At 34.1% G+C, this 22270-nt stretch overlaps 1 protein-coding gene across 4 annotated transcripts in view; it reads right to left on the reverse strand.

Annotated features, from left to right (window-relative positions):
- The window catches only part of LOC138304619 (FYVE, RhoGEF and PH domain-containing protein 2-like), a 71237-nt gene that overhangs the window by 35374 nt on the left and 13593 nt on the right, over positions 1–22270 (reverse strand). For all 4 annotated transcript variants that reach the window (XM_069244787.1, XM_069244786.1, XM_069244789.1 and 1 more), the window contains exons 2-3: positions 19275–19460; positions 6323–6487 (exon numbers count right to left, since the gene is read on the reverse strand). In XM_069244787.1, coding sequence (XP_069100888.1) covers positions 6323–6487; positions 19275–19460 — 351 coding nt within the window. The remainder of the gene's footprint in view (positions 1–6322; positions 6488–19274; positions 19461–22270) is intronic.

A 22270-nucleotide genomic window follows, 5' to 3' on the forward strand; every position in this document is an offset into this window, starting at 1 on the left:
CTAGCTCACAGGGAAATAATGGGTCTAAGTGAGATAGTTCTAATTGAAGAAAAATATTCCTGTGTCCAAATGAGTGTGGAATATAGAATTGAGACCGAAATAAATCAATAAATTTATTCTACAGCCATGTCTGCTAATGTCTAAGCTCCAATATCGGCCAAACACAAATGGCATTGCGATATATAAAAGGAACAGAAATCTATAAAATCACCAACCCAAATCAATACCAGTAGTAATGGTATTCATGAGTCAGCTCGGGTATAGTTTACATAGACAACATCGGGAAACGATACAGGAAAGAAATAAGATAGAAAATAAACATATTTATCAATCACTATACTGTCCCCCGTGTGATAGAGTAAAACGAGGTGGTGATCTAAAAGAATTCTAGTGAAAAATACAAAATATTAATAAAAGAAAGTAAAATTGAGATATTAAACAAAATTGCTTACCGCACATACACATGGTGATGGAGGGCTTGGCACACAATATATATATCCCAGATATAACAGGCTGTAATATAGGCACTATAATTTATAATGATATATATATATATCAGTGTCTTTTCTTACAACATATATCAACGAGATTCTTACCCCACATGCACATGGTGGCTGGCTATATCAAAGACACTTATAATTCCCTGTCACAATACACTACACATAGCGAACTGATGCTCAGTATTAACTCTGCTTATCCAGTGCTGGAGAAGCACAAAAATCCATGGATGTCTGTGAGAGCTGTGGCTCCATTGATGCTGGCTACCAATACTGTCACACTGTGGAACTGTCGTGGTGGAGGAGGGCAAGGTCATGTAGCCTGAGAGCTAGTACCGGTACACAATTCCTGTACTCCAGCCATACAATGATGAGTAAGGCCTCCTATACCGAGTCAATGATGATCATTGATGAATTATTGATTCCAAGTCTCTATACGATTACAGGTCACCATCAATAAACTCCACTGCCACATATTTACATGTACATATATGTGATCAGGACATCACTCATGATACCAAACCATCTATTACGGGATCTTGCCGTATCAATTAGGCATGCCAATCATGTATTGACAGTGGCGGGCATGTGCTTGCATGCATTTTTCTCAGCAAAATCAATTTCAACTACTTGTCTTTTAACAAAGCATATGGAGATGTTCAATGAAAGCAAACATCCTTCCGATGCTGATAATCCAGCACTGAGTCCGGGTCAATATCTGGTGCTGATACTGCACTATTAAGGATTACTGCAAAACCTAACGAGCCTTCGAAGCATTTAAACTTAATTAAAGATAATAATTCTGGAGTCTTACAATACATTTCTGCAAGGTAGCAGTCTTAATGAAAGCTGCTAAAATTAGCCATCCGTTATTATCTAAGGAAATATAACCGTAAATGTCTTTCTCAACTCAATCGCTACATGGCCAGAACTGGATCTTAATTAAATCCTAAAATATAGCTTAGGTATGAAGCGAATAAAAATAAGACATTCTAGCAAATTATAGTACGTCCTTTGAATCAGATTAGAAAATACAGAGTTTAACATTATCCATGATTTGTCTTTGAGGTAGGTAATTATCAAATGGGAGATCACAGTAAAAAATGATACATTACTTGACCCAGAACCTGTGACCTATTTATTAAAGAATGAAATTCCAGTGACAATGTGTTTGAGATAGAAAAGAAGGATTGATGGAGTGACAAAAGGATAAAGAACAAAGCTTTCTCTTCCTGGTTGTAGATCCCAATGGAAATACCAGACAAAATCAGTCTTTTATCATTATAACTCCTCAGTATTTTGATGGTATCATTATCAACATTGGGCAAATCTATGTCAGAAAATATGATGCACATGATATATGCAATCGAATATGGTAAAATTTTATGTTTTTCATTTTAACTGTTTTGTGAATTGCTTCAATGTAACATTTATATATTTTTTTTGATAGTAATCAGATTGCATATCGATAAAGCATGTCTGCCTTTCACCTGGATGGGAAATTTGAATCCCCGAATAAGCTGTGAAATGTGATTATATATATGGCGTCACTTGTGTGACCACATGGGTTTTAATTTTCTGAGCATAATATGGATTCCTCGCAATAATATAGGTAAATTTCTTAAGCTTCAGTTCCAGGCAAAAAGTGGAATTCTATCATAAATCTCGCATTGTGCGATAATGCTCCTAAGGAGCTTGGCACATTATTGAAAGAAAAAGAATAACCTGTTTCACAGGTATAATAATGTGATATGAAAAGAATTTAATTCTTCTATACTGTAAATTGATATATTGTTAGATGAAGATTTCAATGAAATTCACTTTATTCAGTATCTCTTATGATGAAGAGTGACTAAGACATGTATTGTATGTGTGAACTGATACACAGACACTTATCTCGTTATTCATACATCATGATTGTTATATAACATTTCTTATAATGACAGAGCAGGATCTTCCAGGAAATACAACATGCGAATTTTTATAAAAACTCTTGTAACTTTGTTCATATGAGGTTATTAAGGATTTGGATGTTTTCCCCGAGGTGTCACTTGATTAAGCCAAATCTGAGGCTCTGCACAGTGTTTTACTTAACTTAATGACTCAGAGGGTCAAATGTCCCTATCATCCTTCATATCCAAAATATAAAAGAGTATTTTGTTCTCATATCACATCATTTATAAGAACTTGTGCTCCCCGCTTTGGCCTTTGAGGATGCAATTTTTAAGGACATTATGATGCATGAAATATCATACCATTGCAACGTTAAATAACAATTATTATCACACTTTTGTCTTTGATAATGAACGTGTTGCCCATGTGATACTTGTGCCGTCTGCGCCGTCATATCAGCGCCTGGGCAGACATCACTTAATGACATCACAACGTGATATCAGCCCTGGCTGATATGAGTTATCAGCCCGGGTTGATATCACGCCATCCTCTTTTTTTTCCATCCGGATCTTAGCGTTGCCGCTTCGATTCAGTTTCCCGTGCGGAAGATAAGTTGGACGGCGGATGAAATTTTCAGTTTCAAAATAGCTCGGATAAACGTATTGAGAAAGATATCGGAAATAAAAAATAGTCTGCTCATGATGATTTGACTGGGAATTTTGTCTTAAGTAGGATCAGGTTGAAACGAGTTATGTCCTCATTGCCGAAAACGAACCATCGCCATTCATATTTTATTTGCTTAAAATTCATATTCAAATCACTCATTTAATCGGTGATTGTATATTTGTAAAGCATATATATGTAATAAAACGCTTCCCACTATTTCAACATTAAATTGGCCTAAAGTACATTATGATTTAAGTAAATACTGCTCAATACGTTATAATACACTTTTAAATTCTAAAAATTATTACTTCTTTTTTTCAAAATTTGTGATAAAAAGGTTATGATATGACAATTTTGATATCGCACCCTTTATCAGCCCTTGACCTGATATCAGCCCTCGGGCCTGCGGCCCTTGGACTGATATTGCCGTTTCGGGCTGATAAAGGTGCGATATCAAAACTGTCATATAATAACCTCTATTGACGTTGCAATAAGGGTTCTTACCTAGGCACTTGTGCAATAAATATATTACGCACAGATTTATTGCTCTAAATAGGTCTATCTGACATAGGAGGATTATAAAATAATACCATATACATTATGTACTATTGTGGACATTCAATCCAATCTAATGAAGTAATCATATTAATCGGAGAACGAGTTGTGTAAAGGGACATAACTCCAACAGCAAATGAAAAAACACCTAGAACATCTTAACTAAATAACAATACCATATTAGTTAACATTATATTGATTAAAGATGCTCCACTGCCGAAAGAGCATAAATGACATTCATCATTTGAACAATAATTGGTGATTAATCGTGTATATAGTCAATCATTATAGGATATAGTGCCATGGAATTTTTTTCGGGATGCAATTAATAATATTTCATATTTTTAACTTGAAGTAAAAGAAGAAGCTCAAACTTTTCAAAGGTGGTAATGGTATAAAGTAAGTAACTTTTGTAACAGAAGAAAAATACTAAGTCGTCTGCTCATGTTTTTGATAGTGAAAAAATACCATTTGTCAGCGGTGGAGCATCTTTAAAATTGTGAAATTAGTTGTAAGGTCAAGTTTTATCAGTATTTAAAAGTAAGAAAGTCAGTCATTCTAAAAAAGATTTCAATTTTAGTCTTCACTGTAATATTTTGATTTTTGAGTTTTTGACCTTCAGAGATTAAAAAAATAATTCTAAACTTGCATTTACCAAAATTCATGGTATAACATTTTTCAGCATCTTCCGCCTAACAGAGCACAAAATATTCCTTAATGCCTGTAACTTTGACCTAAAGGCATTTCATAGGCTTGATATTGATAGGTATAAGGAATCATGGTATTCATTTATCTTCAAAAAATGAAAGAGCATTTTTTTTTATTTGTGATCTGTTTTATTCATGATTATACAAATTTCCATCCGCTAGAAATATTATAAATGCCATTTTCCCTTGGATTCCCTGCCTAACCCCACACAAAAACATGAACGTCCTTAAAAAAACCAAAAATCTGCCGTTTGTCAGTTAAACACAAACAACTTATTATTGTACAAACTTCCTTGTTTATTCAATAAACAAAAATATAATTTTATAAATTATCTTTAACAGGAAGTTTACGTCTAGCTCAGCACTTGACTATGTCAATGATACTTCAGGTTTATCAGATCAATCTCGTAAAACTGCATAAGGTCTGTGCGGCAAAATGATTGGTTGATAAACATCATCATTATCATTATATCAACCATACACTTATAAAAACTTTGTTGCTAAATTTTGAAAATGATAAACTGCTAGCCCTGGTCTAAATGTTTTATCCCAAGTTCAAGAGTATCTCTATAAGGTAATTACCATACTCGACCCAATAAGCGCCCATGTCCCTATAAGCAACCCTCCCCCTTTTTGAGGCCTCAATTTAAATTGCCCAGGTATAAATAAGGACCGAAACTACATAAAACGGAATAAATTTGCAATAATATTGACTTATTAGCACCCTTTCATTTTTATCAATTTTTTAAGCGCCCTGGGCGCTTATTGGGTCGAATACAGTAGGTAGTTTTATATCCTACTAATTATGGTAAAATATGTTAATTTGTTGATTCTGAAGGTGATGTATGTAGCTCTTGATCTGAGTTCAAAATAAAATTGAATTTCAAAGCTAATATCATTGATTTGCTGCATTTACAAGGATAAATGGATTAACCTCAGACAGTATTCTCCTGTTCTTAAGAACAAAGATTTAATTAACCCTCGCCTCTCCATCCTTCATCATTTAACAAATAAGCTTTGGCAACACACTTAAATTTGTATCTAAATTAATTTAACATTCAACAAGAATATACATGTCTTTGTATTAATTTTCTTCCGAGATGACATCTAACAAGGAGAAATAGATATATTTAGTAGAGCATACAATCTTAGGGCTGTTTTGTTGAGTTGCTAGTCACTTATATAACCTTTAACCTTTGTTATTTCATCGAAATTCATTAAAAAAAACATCCATAGGAAAAACAAATATGGTTTTATAGCCAAGTGGTCTTTATATACAGGATAAATCATGTTAAAATTGGTTACTTTGGACCACAAGAAAGTGGTTTTATTAAACAGGTGTGTTGGGAATCGGTTGAAATTTTATGGTTGATCATCAGTTTTGTTTAACCAATCAATGATCAATTAAAATCAATTATTTTGTTCCTTAATGTATAAAAAAGTCTCGTATAAAATTCCCTTCAAAGGCTTACAATCACGAGGCTCTCTGTGCTGTCCTGTTTTCTTGTCGCGTATTTTCTTCACAAATCATGCTCGTCTGAACGTTTACATTACTACGTAGTGCTTATGCGCTCTTTAATTCCCTAGACGCTTGAACTTTGAAATGATATGAGTGACAACCACACACAAGGGAATGATTTTAACAAGTTGGCTATGATTTTTCTACATGTTTTACTGATCAGCTAACTTTATACTTTGGTTTATAGTGTCTGAAAAACTCTGATGAAACTCGATTACAGAATTCTTACTTGATAAATTGATCAAACACCTCAAACCAACGATACTCGACGAACCTGATTAATCGGAACACTACCATTAAACAGGTGGTCTTTATACAGAGGTGGTCGCTGAAACAGGCTTAACTGTACTTGGTAATCAAAATATTCTTTCTTCAAAGTACTTTGCTTGCTTGTAAAACATTTAAAAATTTTGAGTTTTTTTTCCTTTTACAGATGAGGAATATCAATGCAATTGTTGCATGAGTGAACAACTAAAAATACTTACATGAGAATCTGGGTAATTTGGATTTGAGACTGGAGAGATCTGGTATAGATCTGGATCGAGTTTTTCCTCGAAGTTCTACTTCAATGGTCCTAATGTGTTTCTCAAAGAATTCTTCGTCAAACGTCTGGATTTCTTCTTCCGTAGAAGGGAGAGGGAAGTCGTCTCCTGTGAAAGCACAAATTCTTACATATAGGGAAGTTGCTTAGCTGTTCTTTGTAAGTAAATAATACCTGCTATATTACCTTCTAGGTGTCAACTCGGTAACAAGATATATCTTAATTAATACAGACAACTATAACATTATATATTTACCGCAATTAATAAGGATATTTGTCAGGTTTCAAATCAATAATATAATTCTATATTCAAACAGCAACTAGACAAGGGTACAGTTGTTTGGGGCAAAAGCTTGTGTCATTTGGTACTTTGATAAAGTTTCTGGAATTAAGTTACATATTGTAAAGATTAAGTCAACAGAATTGATGTTAAATTTTCACATTTACAACTTTGGAGGCTGACATTGAATCAAATTAAATGTCATTTTTGAGTTATATTAGTTTTCTATTGCTTTGATTAAGGTAAAAGGCAATCAAATTATCAAACTTTATACCCCTCACCCCACCATACCTTAGACCCAATTCTGTATATGTGGATATTTTCGCGAGTGCTTAATTTCGCGATTTGCACACATAAGACTTTCACAGTGTTGATATTTTCGCGATAGATACACTTTCGTACTTTTACAACAAAGTTTATATGTACAAAATTATACATGCAGGGGAAATTTTTACGATCAAACCACCTTCGCGTAATTAGCAAAAATTTCCCCCTAACGTAAATTTCCACGTTTACCATATCAGGTCTAGTTTAGTAATTGAGAAGAAGTTGCAAAACTGCATTTTACTCTTGTGACCTTGAAGGATGGTAATGTTGTTGAAAATGCATGTCAATCCTTAATTCTCATACTGCAGGCTTATCATCAGGCCTATGATCCTCTGATTAATAGAGAATGAGTTTTGAAAGACCAATCATTCATCCAATGTGACTACTGTGACCTTGAATAAATGTCCAGATATTTAATTTGCACAAAGTCAGTGACTTTTACCAAGTCATGCCACACACAGGTCCAATATTAGGTTTCTGGGTCTCTATATTATCAATAAGTGGTTTAAAGATTTACCTATGATTAACCCTTATGATATTAAATGTCAAGGTCATTTACTTGATACATTGTTCAAATTGTTATTAAAGCACATTTACAGGGAAAAGTAATACCTGAAGCAGTCAGCTGGCCATCTAGATGGCCACAGATCTCTAGAATATTGAAAAAAATCACTTATATTTGGCTTGATTATTTTTGTCTTTACTTCATGTCTGATTCTAACTTGGGGGAGATAATCTAGTAAAGAACACTGCTGAGAAAATCTAATCAACGACTTAAGGTCTGGTGGCCAGTCTAGGGGGAGATAATCTAGTATAAGAACTCTGCTGAGAAAATCTTATCAACGACTTAGGGTCTGGTGGCCATTGTAGGGGGAGATAATCTAGTATTATAATTCTGCTGAGCAAATCTTATCAATATAGGATCTGGTGGCGAGTGTAGGGGGAGATAATCTAGTATTATAATTCTGCTGAGCAAATCTTATCAATATAGGGTCTGGTGGCCAGTGTAGGGGGAGATAATCTAGTATTATAATTCTGCTGAGAAAATCTTATCAATAATTTAAGTCAGGTGGCCAGTCTAGGGGGAGATAATCTAGTATAGAAAATCTTATCAATAACTTAGGGTCTGATAGCCAATCTTCTGGCCATCCACCACAACAGATAAACATGCCGCATCAGATGTACTATAAAGACTTGTCCTTTAAACAGATGAGTTAAAATGCATCATTCTAACCAGGACATGCATTCTATTCATTCTCTATCATTAAATAAAATCCCCAACCATATAAATACACATATGGAAGACTCCATCCTATCTTCTATTAGGTATTGAAGGAAGCCACAAGTAGACTGTGTTTCAACACCCCCCTGTTCATGACAGAAAGGATAACCCAGCATGACAAATAGACACGTTTATATAAGCATTACGATATGGCTACCTATAATCACAATTATTTCAATATTCAATTCAAGGTACCACAACCTAATTTTTTTCATATTTGGTGAAAACTACATTGTACTGGAGTTATACTAAACATCAAAATCTACTTCAGGTAGTAGAAAGCTCAACAAAAGAATAATGAGATTTAAAAAAAACAACAACAAAAACATGATAATGACCTTGACATTTGACCTAACAACACATGACCTTGAACTGAAAATAATACTTGATCCAAGAGTTGAGTGAGATAGGTTCCATGGTTGAAACACTGTAGGTAGGATTTAACACAGTGAGGGATGGAGGTGTGATTATGAATGGAATGACATATTCAAAATGTCAGTTTTAATACAAACATCAAGTCTGCCATTCATGCATGTCAATTTGATTATCAGAGAATGTGACATTACATGTTGGGTCTGTATAATATATCCTATAACACACTAGTTAAACATTTTACTGACGATGATACATGTACTTTATATTAATCTTATCTGCCATCCATTAAGCTATGAGCATATGATGAAGGAGTTTGACCACAGACAATCTAACCCACAAAACTAATAACACTGTTTGTAACCTACTTCATAAGTTTTAATATAAAACCTTATAGAATCTACAATGAAGATTTAAAACCAGAAATATGACAGAACGTATCAGAGTAAAATGTTTATGACATGAAATACTTACAGACTGGGTCTAAAGATGGACAGTTTCTTTATGGTCTTTACTATGGCCAGGAAAAGGAAGTAAAATTATTCACTCTTTCCGACACATATATACACCACAGATCTACATGTGACATCACAAATAGACTTTCTACAGCCCAATATGGAGTTAAAAATAGGAGTTTATATGTGATAACAAGTCAAATAAAATATTTATGAGTGATAATAAATTATCTGGAACATAAAAAAAGAGAATTAGCATGGGTTGTCAAAAGTAAGTCAAGAGATGTTGACGAGTTTATGTAAGTATACCATATAATGTACATTGGAAGTGATCGAATGCTACACGCATGTGTAGGAGTCAGTAAACAGATCATTGTTTACTTATAATTAAACTAATTAATTCTAATTGGTATCAGCCTAATTGTTACATCAATATTCCAGTGATATATTAAACAAAATTTCTGTAATAATATATAACTATCCAATTATTACTCACAGAACAGAAAAAGATGCAATATAGTTCAACAGCATATTCATTTGACATTTTGTAAAAAAATTGAATTAAAAAACTTGTTATTGAAAACTTTTAAGGAAGTTAAACAATGAGGCAATTATGTAAAATTTCTTTTGTGATAATTTTTTCAACCACAATTAGTTTTTCAAATGATTTATAAGAATATCCTTGCTGTTATTTAGCCTCTCACATAAAGTCTCTAAAAGAGTCTTGGAATTATATCAATAAAATGAAGCTTTAAAGTATAGTTCTTGATTCTTGATACCTTCCAATCTAAGGGGAGATAATCTTGCTAGACCATATTGTTATTGCCATCAGCTTGTGGTTATAATATTCTAATAATTATCATGAGAATAAAGCTTAAAGAAAGGGGATCAGAAATCTAAAGTTGCTACCATTAAGCTAACAAGGACCAGACCTGCTACCCTAGTAAATAACACTAGAATCAAGCTAACAAGACATGCTCACCAATTTAGCCTGATAAATGGTATGTGAGCTTATCAGGTCAACCATCCAGGAAGTACTCCAATCATCAAATGATTGATACCAGATCTATTTACATCAGATAATTATCACGTAGTCCACTGCCACCAATTAGTAACATCACATCGCTTAGATAAAAGTAGGTTTTTACCCAGATTTACATAAGGTGTATGATATTTTAACATTTAAAACTGTACTGACAACATTCATAGTACAGCTATTATAGCCTATAGCTAGTATGACCAAGGGCTCAATGTTCAGGAATAATGACATCATCTCTTTGTGACAGTTTGATGGTGAATTATAATGTGATAATCACAAAACAAATATTTACAATTCAGTTAAAATTAAGTGTATACATGGAAAATAATAGACCTTAAACATTTGGAGGATCGAATTTCAACTCATCCACTATCCGACCATCCCACAATCCATATTATACCCATGTTCCAAACTCTCTTAAACTCTAATTGCAAATTACCCTCCAAACTCCAATCCAACTTAATTGTCTCCTTGCTTTTCCCTAAATCTGTCCATTCCCAAACCTTGCCCTCCCATCTCGAATTTTATACCTATTTCCTCCAAGTCCCTATCCCCATGCAGTTCCCAAACTTTCCCTCCCAAATCCAATTCCCCCCAACCCCTTTTCCCTTACCTCTTTTGTTCCATTATTCCTTATTTTTCATCAACAACCAGCATTTTTTTCTGCCAAACTTTAATTCTTACCCCAACACCATCTGAACCCATCTCACTTAAACTCCCGTTATTTCCATAGCCTTTCGGTATAAAAGGTGAGTATATATATTTTCAAATATAATATGCAGGTTATAAGACAAATAAATCCTCTATCAACCACACAGACAATACAAATAGAAAATCAACTTGCCACATGGTCGCGTTTTGTTCCTCTTTAATTTAGCTAGCATGTTCAGAGATATTCTAATCCATAATCACAGATATCAAAATGTTTCATAGTAGGAATTTCTTTCTTTATATGAAAGCAGAGGTGTTATATCTCAAATAGTAACTACTTTTACATGAGAAATGTTTTGTAACAGTTACAGTTTCAAATCAACCACTGTATCTCTGCTGCAACAGGCACTTTTTGATTCTCTAATTTTCAACATAAGCCTCAGAATCTTTTATTATGTACATAAATCACTTAATCTCTGAAGTCATAGTAAATCACTGTTTTAAACTCTTGTTAGCATTAAATGCTGAATCTTATCTTGCCAATATCAATCACTGAATTTCTGATTTTCAATATATATCAACCACAAAATATCTTATTGTCAAGAAACCACTGCAGCTCTTGTTACCAATGACAACCACAAAATTTCATTGTCAAAGCAATCGCTGAACTTCTTGTTATTAATGGCAATCACAAATATCTTTTAGTCAAAATAACAACTGAATTTCTTGTTTTCACTGACATCCACTGAATTTCTTATTGTCAACGCAACCACTGAAACACTTGTTGTCAATGGTAACCACAGAATTTTTTATTGTCAACGCAACCACTGAAACTCTTGTTGTCAATGGCAACCACAGAATTTCTTACTGTCAATGCAATCACTGAAACTCTTGATCACAAAATCCTTTGCTCTCAAACAGTCAAACTTTAGAACTCATTTAGGTCAAAATCAATCATTGAACTGCTTTTTGTGAATGACAACCACTGAATTTCTGCCTAACAGTCACATCAACCACTTAAATCCACAAGGAATGTGCTATAGCAGCATTTTACATTAGGTCTGTGTTAAACATACATGCGATACTGTCAACATAGAATCTAATAGCCTGTAAGTCCCGACTGATATGTGAAGCTGCAGAACCAAATTAAGTGTTACATTAGATATTATCACACTGATAGAAATCACCAGCTTCCTTATAGACCAGATCTACTAGTGATTCTAAGAGGGTCGACACAGCGAGGTGAAAGGTCAGAGGTTATTGTGTGGAGGTGAGGCAATGTCCAGAATTCAGAGTTCCTGGACACTAAGATTGATGGGTATATGGTATAGATAAGACTAAGTGTTGTCATCATGGTCTGAGGCGGTTATGGTCACCAATAAAATATTATTGGGTGTCATCACCCTTTAGAAATGTTTACAGATTGTAAGAATGGACACCACACACTTAGGTTTTGATAAGAATTATCTAAGATGAATTCAGGTGCAATATTGCCTGCCCTTAGTTTAATGAGGCCTATAGAATGAGAAATATTTTAGGGATCAATATTATTGATAACTTTATTATTCAAATTGCAGACAGTCTAACAGTCATTCGTGCTTTTTCCTGCAGTTCTTACTTTAACCTTGGAAAATGAGTTTATATGGATCGATACTTATGTTGCATTGTTACATTCTTTCAGGTTTAGATGAGGTCACAGAGATGCCATAATGAGGTCAGAGAGATGTAATAATGAGGTCACAGGGATGTCATAATGAGGTCATAGAGTCATAATGAGGCAGAGAGATGCATAACGGGGTAACAGTTATGTCATAATGAGGTCACCGCAGTGTAATTTTGAGGTCACAGAAATGTCAAGATATCATTTGTTCAAAATAATTTCAAATGATATCATAAGTCATGAGATCATAGTGACAAGAAATGTCACTGTGATCTAAATCAAAATTGAGGTCATGGCAAGGTCAATTGAGGTCATATACAGAGACTTCATATTAAATGTGAAAAAGAACATTTGTGAATATTAACACCAGTTCCTCGTTACATATTTGAACCGCCAATGACAATGCTACTATATACACTGTAATCTATACTGTGGGAAAACAATAGCAGGAAACTACAATAGATGATGGTTTCTGTGTTGAGCTGACTGTTTTATGTATTGTAAAACATCTCAGGAGCTCAGTGATATTACAGGTGTAAAGATTAACACTTGTATATATCACCTTCTTATGTTGTGTTGCTGGCGCTAATCCAATATCTAATGAACTCTCGTTTACTGAGCCTGAAGGTATCCTGGTTATCGGCAAGAGGTTTGGTCTGTTTTACACCAAATTACACAGCCTTGGTCACTTCAAGGTGTGCAAGGATTTGGTGTAGGAAATCTGGAGTACCCCGGAAAAAAAAGGTTTCAAACTATTTGGCAACTGTCCCATGTAGGCATGAACATGTGACTTAAGTCACGATTGCATATGAGTGGTTAAGATGTCTGGACATATTACCACAAGCCTTCCCCCACCTCTAGGGCACGAGTTCGAATCCCAAGTGGGGCAGTTGCCAGATACTGATCTGGTCAGTGGTTTTTCTCTGGGTACTCCAGGTTTCCTCCACCAACAAACCTGACCCTGGCTGTTAATAGGACGTTAAGCTAATAAAACCCAAAACCGTAGGTGGAGTGCATAATGGTATCATTAAGGCACCTTGACCAGTTGCCAACATGACATGAAGAGTTAGTGGTAGATTGCCCATTCTATATGATTTGGTCACCCCAGCTAAGGGGTGGAGGACTTGTTTTAGAATAACAGCTACAGGAACCACTTGGCCAAAATGGTCACATGATCTATCAGAGTTACTTCCCTTTGTTTTACTCCATCAGTACTGATAACATGAAGCAAAGGGAAGTAACTTTGATAGATCAAAGTGAACAGTCACCAAATGCTACCATGGCCACTAAATGAAATTTGACCATCGATCATGACAATTAAAGAAATGGAAGGCCAGTTTAAGAATGTTGGACATTATAGCTCATACTACATAAATTTTGTGCTTGGGATCTGCAGTTCACAACTGAAGGGCTATTGTTAAATCAGACACTTTTAACTACATGCAAGCCTGCTACTGAAGCCCAGAGGTGGAAGGCCAGTGGTAGAATTTTGACACCTTTACCACTTGGCCATTAGAGCTAGAATGAGGCCTCCAGAGAAACACTGTCCATCATGTAGATTAACATTATCAGGTATATATATAAATACATTAATGGCTTCAATGGCTATCTATTTGACCATGGGCAATAATCCAAATCATCATGAGGCCAATGTAAACAAGCTTATCCATTTATGGGTCAATATTTCAATATAATACACACATTCCTGGGATTTTAATGTTCCTGACACAGTAAACTTGTTAAAAGTTTATGAATTTTAAGTGATAAGATATTTATGACAGTTAAGTTATAATTTTAAATCTACAAACAAGATATGAGTGAGAGGCATCCTGAAGCTACATATATACAGGTGAAGATTATCTTTAACTCAAGATAAAACCCTATCTTAGTAACAATTTTAATTATTCAAATTTCACACTAAATGTTTGTACACACTCAACTAAACACTCATTAAACTTTTAATTAAGACATGTCCATATATGGCATATAACTCTCAGTTTGAAGTACATGTATTATCATACTCCCTTTTTCATTTAAGTTGATATCCATATGTATGATGATACAATTATTAACATGTCATTACAATGATACAAGGAATTTTTTACCCAAGATATATATATTAACATATTTTCAAGTTTAGGGTGGAATTTGGACTATTATATTCATTTCCTTTGCATGAAATTCTGTGTGAAATTGAAATAAAATTTGACATTTCAGAGGTGAAAAAAATTTGGAGGAAAAAATGATATTCATAGTATATTTCTATTTTGTTTTCTATGCATTTCACTTTATATTAATTTTCTATAGTCTAATGATATAATGATTAGGCAACAATACAAATTCTTCCCATACATACAATTGAATTTCTGAATTTGAAGCCATGACTTTTAACTCAATCACTGTCAATTCAACATTAATATTTTGGCCCCACATGAACATTCAGATTCATCCGAGACACTTTAAGACTGATAATCAATGTTTTATCACTGTTTTGGTTATATACAATTATGAATTAATTTGCCTGAATATTATAGTTGAAATTTAGATGAATACTTTTCCTGCAGTAATATATATATGCCATCCTGTACAAGTGTTGGTTTCAGAACTAAGAAAGACATAATTTAACACATGTACATTTCATAGAGATAAAAAATTCAAACATTCTAGTGATTTTCAGACATAAAAATGAAACAGAAACGTAAAAGTTTACCGATGTATAACAAGCTTACCATGACGACTGTCAGACAAATGTCAGATTCACACTCCCATGTTTGATCCTACAGATTCTTTGTGTCGAGACGATGATGGCGGTTTTCATCAAGTGTAAAACTTTAACCACATATAAACACTGGTCCCAGAATTATATTTCTACTATAAACTCTGGCCTCCCTCTCATTGCTATCATATGCGGAAGAAGCCCGCTGGGCCGATCTCCAACTTCAGACATACCAAACTAATTCCGCAGTGAGTAACAGAACATATTGTTAGTAATAACATAGGTACACCTTACATAAGGGTAGGGCCATTCAACACCTATAACTTTAGTAATTATAACGCATCATGCTTTTAAATGCACATATGGTAATGAAATGAAGCAGGAAATCGTCCCTCACTAACAGTTATGTCTATTACAAAGAGGATTTTCTTTTCAAAGTAGAGATGTTTCCTGGTTATGCCACTTCTGGTAAGGACCGTAGGAAGTCTAAATAATAAATTCAAAACAGAACAATGAAGAAACAAGTTGAAAAACTAATCATTTTTCTATGTGGCATGTATTATGACTTGGCAGATACACACAATCATCTTATAATCATTATTTTCCCCATGTTTTTACTGGAGATGTACTGACCACAGGTCAGTGGTTTTTCTCCAGGTACTCTGGTATTCCCCTACCTCCTTAACCTGGTACATCCTTTAATGACCTTGACTGTTAATAGGACATACATTAACCCCCCTCCCCCCCAAAAAAAAAAAAATAAATAAATATATAAATAAATAAATAAAAAAAACCTATTGAAGGTTTACTGATGTTTGGAAAATTAAGGCTGCAAAAATCAAGAGACTTGGGTTTCAAATATTGTTTCATTTGATTAATAAATCTATCATTTTCTTTCTAACACAGACTGTCAGTCATATCCTATATTCTTAAAGATCGTTTTTCATCAGCAAAACAGTTGAGCACCTGAATAAACTCTATATCTCAGTTATAATGATAACATCATCATAATTCACTCACCACCATGCTAGCTTTAGAAAGTATTGTTAGCATACCATATCAAACTTCCATTTTATTTATCATAAGGAGCATGGATGTATTTTACTTTTAGTAATCTCGACAATCGATATATCATTTTACTCCTTGCAAATGTCTTATTCATTTTCAATACAAATAGTTAAACATTTATTCCTCATTTTAACATTTGTTTATTAGAATGTTGACTTCCCTATATAAATATATCCATAAAAAAAAAAAAAAAATACCCATCAAAATTTTAAACAAGTTGACCATGCTCTATAACACAACTGTCCAGAGCCACTTGTTGAAACACATGGCTTAAAATTAAAAACACCCGACTGTCCATTGACCTTTCATCTCTGACCTGTATGACCTAGAGATGGAGACCCTCATGTTAGAGTCTAGAGATTAAGCCAGCACCAACTGTCTGACACAACACCTTGAGAATTTAAAGCAATTTGCCAGAAGCAGGAAGTGTTTAAAAACAGCATCATCACCATGTAGGTTGGCAGGTTCTCCCCTGTTTCTCATCAGCATTTGTATATTGTATATATATAGCCAATATGAATCCTTTCATCTCACATTCTGCTCCCAAAGATTCACCAATATATCAAGGTACCTAAATATACACAGACGGAGCTGTCTAATTATATCTATGGTTATCTAGTAATCTTCAACATCCATTGTACTGCATCTCATAACTAACGACAACAAAGTAACTATAGAGGTTTATCATTATGATGTAACAATGTAACTGTGGGTTGTTACGAAAATCCCCTTCCATTCCTCCAACACTCGATTATATTTGTAATGCAAGTTAAAAAGAAATAGCGTAGTCAATACCATGTCTTAAATTTGTTTGTGTATCTCAATGCTTGCTTTATGATTCATTTTCTGTAAATTGCTTTACCAAAATGATGAAAATCTTTAACCTTTTCAGCATAATATATGTTTTATCTCATGACCATATTATTATTTTTATTATTGTTTTGGTGTTTATCAAATTAAATAAAACAAAATTGTTAAGATATTTTCTTCAATTTAGAAATCATATGATTTGACTTGAATTGATTTAATGAAAAAAATAATCTAAACAATATATAATGATTGCTTCATCTCAAATTATTTGCTCCAATTCGTAGATTTTGTTAGATAACTGTGTCAACTCAGAAACCATAATGTGGCACTTTCTTCTGTTCACTAATCATATTATCTTTTACATATTGTACATTAAATTGATTCAATTCCAAAATCCTGCGATTATGTATGCTTTAGTTTAGGTTTAGGTTTAACTAGGTAATAATTTATAACAATTTAACCACTTTGCTTGTTAGGCCTAAAAAAAAATATGTATGTTTCAGGTACCCCTACCTACCCTAGTTTTTAGTCCCGACCCTAGCTATTTTATCACACTTTTTCAAAACAAAAATGTTGGAATGACAAATTACATGTATTATTGAATTACTTTGTAATGTAGTAATAAAGCCACTCAACTTCTCCCCCACCCCTCCTAAAAAATAAAATAAAAAATTAAATAAAAAAAAAAATCCCGACCGACCTACCCTATAATTTTCAGTCATGTAACCTGAAACATGCATATAATTTTTTTGGGCCTTATAAATCTATCATGTACTGTACATTGTAAATTTATTCAACTCCAAAATCCAGCAATGATGCATGCTTTAGTTTAAACATGGGTGATATGTGTGCCTTCATCATAATGTGTTACAAGGTACATGTTGCTTCAAATATGCACTTTAGGTTTAACTAACAATTTATAACAATTTAACCACTATGCTTCCTCTATGTTAAAATCCCCATCTGTTAGGATGCTTCAACTCCCGAACCATTATCTATATATCTGCATCAACGAAAGCAACGCTGATAGGCGTACCTGCTCACTGCATCCTGACACAGAACACATAATGGTAGGTGTTCCAATGTAGTAACGCTTAATTTACTCTCGATCAGCTGTAATAGTTCACGATTTACCATCTGTTCTGCACAGTCCCAGCAATTCATCATCTTCAGACATACTGTACAATATTCTAGACTTTTCACAGCGTTTTTCGGGTCTATAATGTTGTTTTTTTTATGTTAGAATTTCTCCATTACTGTTGCTCAAGACTTGTTACTTCATGTCTGATTATGTTTGCGACATAGCTTTCCAGTTCATGATGAACACATTCACATACCTATACATAACTTTATACTTCCAGTAGATTGTTTATTCAGGGCTTTACAGCAATTCTTGCTCATTGATAAAATCAAAGATTGTTGCTCGTCAGCCATGTTGTTTTTGGATACCTGCTAGTCAGTATAGTTTTTCTCTGGGTACTCCAGCTTTCCTCCACTAACAAACCTGGCACGTCCTTACATGACCCTGGCTGTTAATAGCACGTTAAACTATGAAAAGCATAGGCATATAGTTAGGGACCAAGGGCAACAAAAATATACATGACATTTCCAAAATATCCTCTCTAGAACATTTTGAGAAATAGCGTTAAGAAATTTGTTTAAAAATTTAATTTTATAATTTGATTGAAAAACAAGTTATATAACTTATACAAATCACTTTTGTTTGTCTGGATGTGAGTGCATGTTAGAGTGGGAGGAAACTGGGACTTGCCGGCACCATAAAACTTTCTCAGACAAATCTTTTACTCAAGTCTATGGAGGATCCGAAACCCACTTAATAGTTCAGGTGACCCCTGACCTTTCCATGTCCATGCCGTGGATCGAACCCCAACTGGCTAGGTAAAAGGCAAGTGGCTTAACCACTACACCACTTGATCACCCTAAATTTGTTTATGGTTTATATGGATGAAAGGACAAAAAGCGATTGGACTAAAAATGAAAACCAGGTGAATGTACCACTGAATGGATAACTGAGAATAATAAGAGTCTCATTGAGATCTCATAATGAATAATCTTATTATTTCCTTAGAGTTTTGACCAACCACACCTAATATAATATCTTCTTCAAACAAAACTTTGAATTTTTTAAATCTGTGAACTTTGATCTTCATGAACTTGTTTTGGCATGAAAATCATGAAATTTAGTAGCCATTTTACAAATATTAGAGATGCTTACCATCTATGTTTGAACTGCCAGACTCTCCGTTGGAGAGCGGTGGATTGATTCTCCCCACCAGCGGAGCTCCGTTGTCTGACCTTTGACGACGGTATGTTGATGCCTTCCTCTCTACCACCTGAGCCTTTAGCTTCCATTTTGGTGACTTGTTGTCAATGTGGAAGTCTAAAATCTCACCATCTATATCTGAAAATCAAATGGAAAATTTGTTTTTCATCTAAATATGTTGTAAAGATCTATATCACATAACTGATCCGTTCAGCCATGTCATAAATATCGTAAGACACACATGTAATACACACTATGTTGTTACACCACAGGTAACAATGATGTCATAATCAAAATATGACATCTTAAAATTGTCTTGGTAGATAAAAACCACAAATCTGAGTCTGATTTCAACACTCTTATAAAAAATTTATTAATAAACTCATTTGGCAAAAATAATTTGATACGCCATTCGCCTAAAGGCTTGTGGCATATCAAATTATTTAATGAGTTTAATAAAATTTCATATTATCATAAATACTCCTTTGAGTCTGATTTCAACACTCTTATAAAATTTATTATTAAACTCATTAAATAATTTTATATGCCATTCGCATAAAGGCTTGTGGCATATCAAATTATTAAACTTGTTTAATAAATTTAATATTACATAGCCACTCATGTAAGATACTCTATATCAAAATCAAAGGATACCATGATATCTATATGTATACTTCAGAAATTCTATGGACATGTATATTCTTACAGCAACCAAACGAAAACTACTGTTATCAAATTTCAACGGTATAATCTGCATCTTTCAGATTCATATCGTTCAGGTTAACAAAAGATGAAGACACTTGTAACATTCCTCAGATTATCAAAATATTTAAACAGAGTTATCTGCTCTTGTGATGATGTGTTTTTGATTGCATGTAACGTCATACTCTTTAGAGATAATGACATCATTTTTTATCACAACCCAATGACTTAATGAACACAAGTTCCAATGCTCATGAGAAGATAACTCTGTCATATGCAAAGACAAGACTAGATCATTTCCATTCTTTAGGCTATCGAAATTGAAGGGTATTTACATTCTATACGCTGTGTGTTACTATAACAATGGAAGAACCTGACCCAATGAAATTCAATCTAGTGATTTGTACCAACTCAAACATAATGATTTTTCTTAAGGAAGAAGAGGTTCTAAGTATGCGAATGAAGTGTTCCCTTCCTGTACACACCACATACACCGCACATCCATGTTTTTACCGCTGTCTCGTTATATAATGGATCATCATGAGGCTAACAAAGATATTTCCGTGTCAAGCTAGTGTTTGTAAAATCTCCTCAAAACTGGAAGTAATTATATCATAACCTTGTTTTTTAAAAAAAATTCCTAAAGAACCTTTTTATATGCCATGGCAGAATGTTTGGGCAGCAGTTGCATAATCAAATTCCACATTGGGAACATTAGGTACAGTAGTTTTTCTCTGAGTACTCTGGCTTAATATCTTCCACCTCCTTAACCTAACTGGCACATCCTAAAATGTCACATTGACTGATAACAGGATGTCAAGTCAAATACATGTATTTTTTTACCCATGTTTAAACTGTTACTGTCAATGAAATAACCCACCATGACCCCTGTCTGTAGGATATCAAAAATCAGAAATTAAAATAAAGAATTTTTGAATTTTTTTTTATCTGTCTTGATTGTTGAATTCTGATTCAAGGTATCAAAATTGCATAAATCTTTTTCTGGGAAATTATGTTCACAAAAAGGTCCAAAAAGGCCTGTATCTGTCACCTACACATTTAAGATTGAAATCTGAAACAAGAGATCCCAGAGGGATCTTGGCGCCCACCAAAGAATGATCTATGTCTGACAATGGAAAGAGGGATCTTTTCTCTGCTTTTCAAACTTTTGCAAACATACTACATATAAAATTTGAGACAGATCGCTTCAGTACTTTTTGAGAAATAGCAGTAACAAACTTCAACTATCAAAATCCAAGATGGCTCCTTGGCGGCCATCTTGTTGATCGATCGGTCCAAAATCGAAATATGCACAACTAGGGCCCTAGGGGAACCTATATATGAAATTTGAGACAGATTCATTCAATACTTTCTGAGAAATAGCGATAACAAACGTTAACTATCAAAATCCAAGATGGCAGCCTGGCGGCCATTTTGTTGACCGATCGATCCAAAAACACATTATGCACAACTAGAGCCCTAGGGAAACCTACATATGAAATTTGAGAAAGATCCCTTCAGTACTTTGTGAGAAATAGCGATAACAATCTTTAACTATCAAAATCCAAGATGGCTGCCTGGCGGCCATTTTGTTGACCGATCGATCCAAAAACGCATTATGCACAACTAGAGCCCTAGGGGAACCTACATATGAAATTTGAGAAAGATCCCTTCAGTACTTTGTGAGAAATAGCGATAACAATCTTTAACTATCAAAATCCAAGATGGCTGCCTGGCGGCCATTTTGTTGACCGATCGATCCAAAAACGCATTATGCACAATTAGAGCCCTAGGGGAACCTACATATGAAATTTGAGAAAGATCCCTTCAGTACTTTGTGAGAAATAGAGATAACAATCTTTAACTATCAAAATCCAAGATGGCTGCCTGGCGGCAATTTTGTTGACCGATCGATCTAAAAACGCATTATGCACAACTAGAGCCCTATGGGAACCTACATATGAAATTGAGAAAGATCCCTTCAGTACTTTGTGAGAAATAGCGATAACAATCTTTAACTATCAAAATCCAAGATGGCTGCCTGGCGGCCATTTTGTTGACTGATTGATCCAAAAATGCATTATGCACAACTAGCTATAGAGCCCTAGGGAAACCTGCATATGAAATTTGAGAAAGATTCCATCAGTACCTTGTGAGAAATAGCGATAACAATCTTTAACTATCAAAATCCAAGATGGCTGCCTGGCGGCCATCTTGTTGACCGTTCAGTCCCAAAACGCATTATG

This window comes from Argopecten irradians, chromosome 12 (assembly GCF_041381155.1).
Source record: "Argopecten irradians isolate NY chromosome 12, Ai_NY, whole genome shotgun sequence".
NCBI lineage: Eukaryota > Metazoa > Mollusca > Bivalvia > Pectinida > Pectinidae > Argopecten > Argopecten irradians.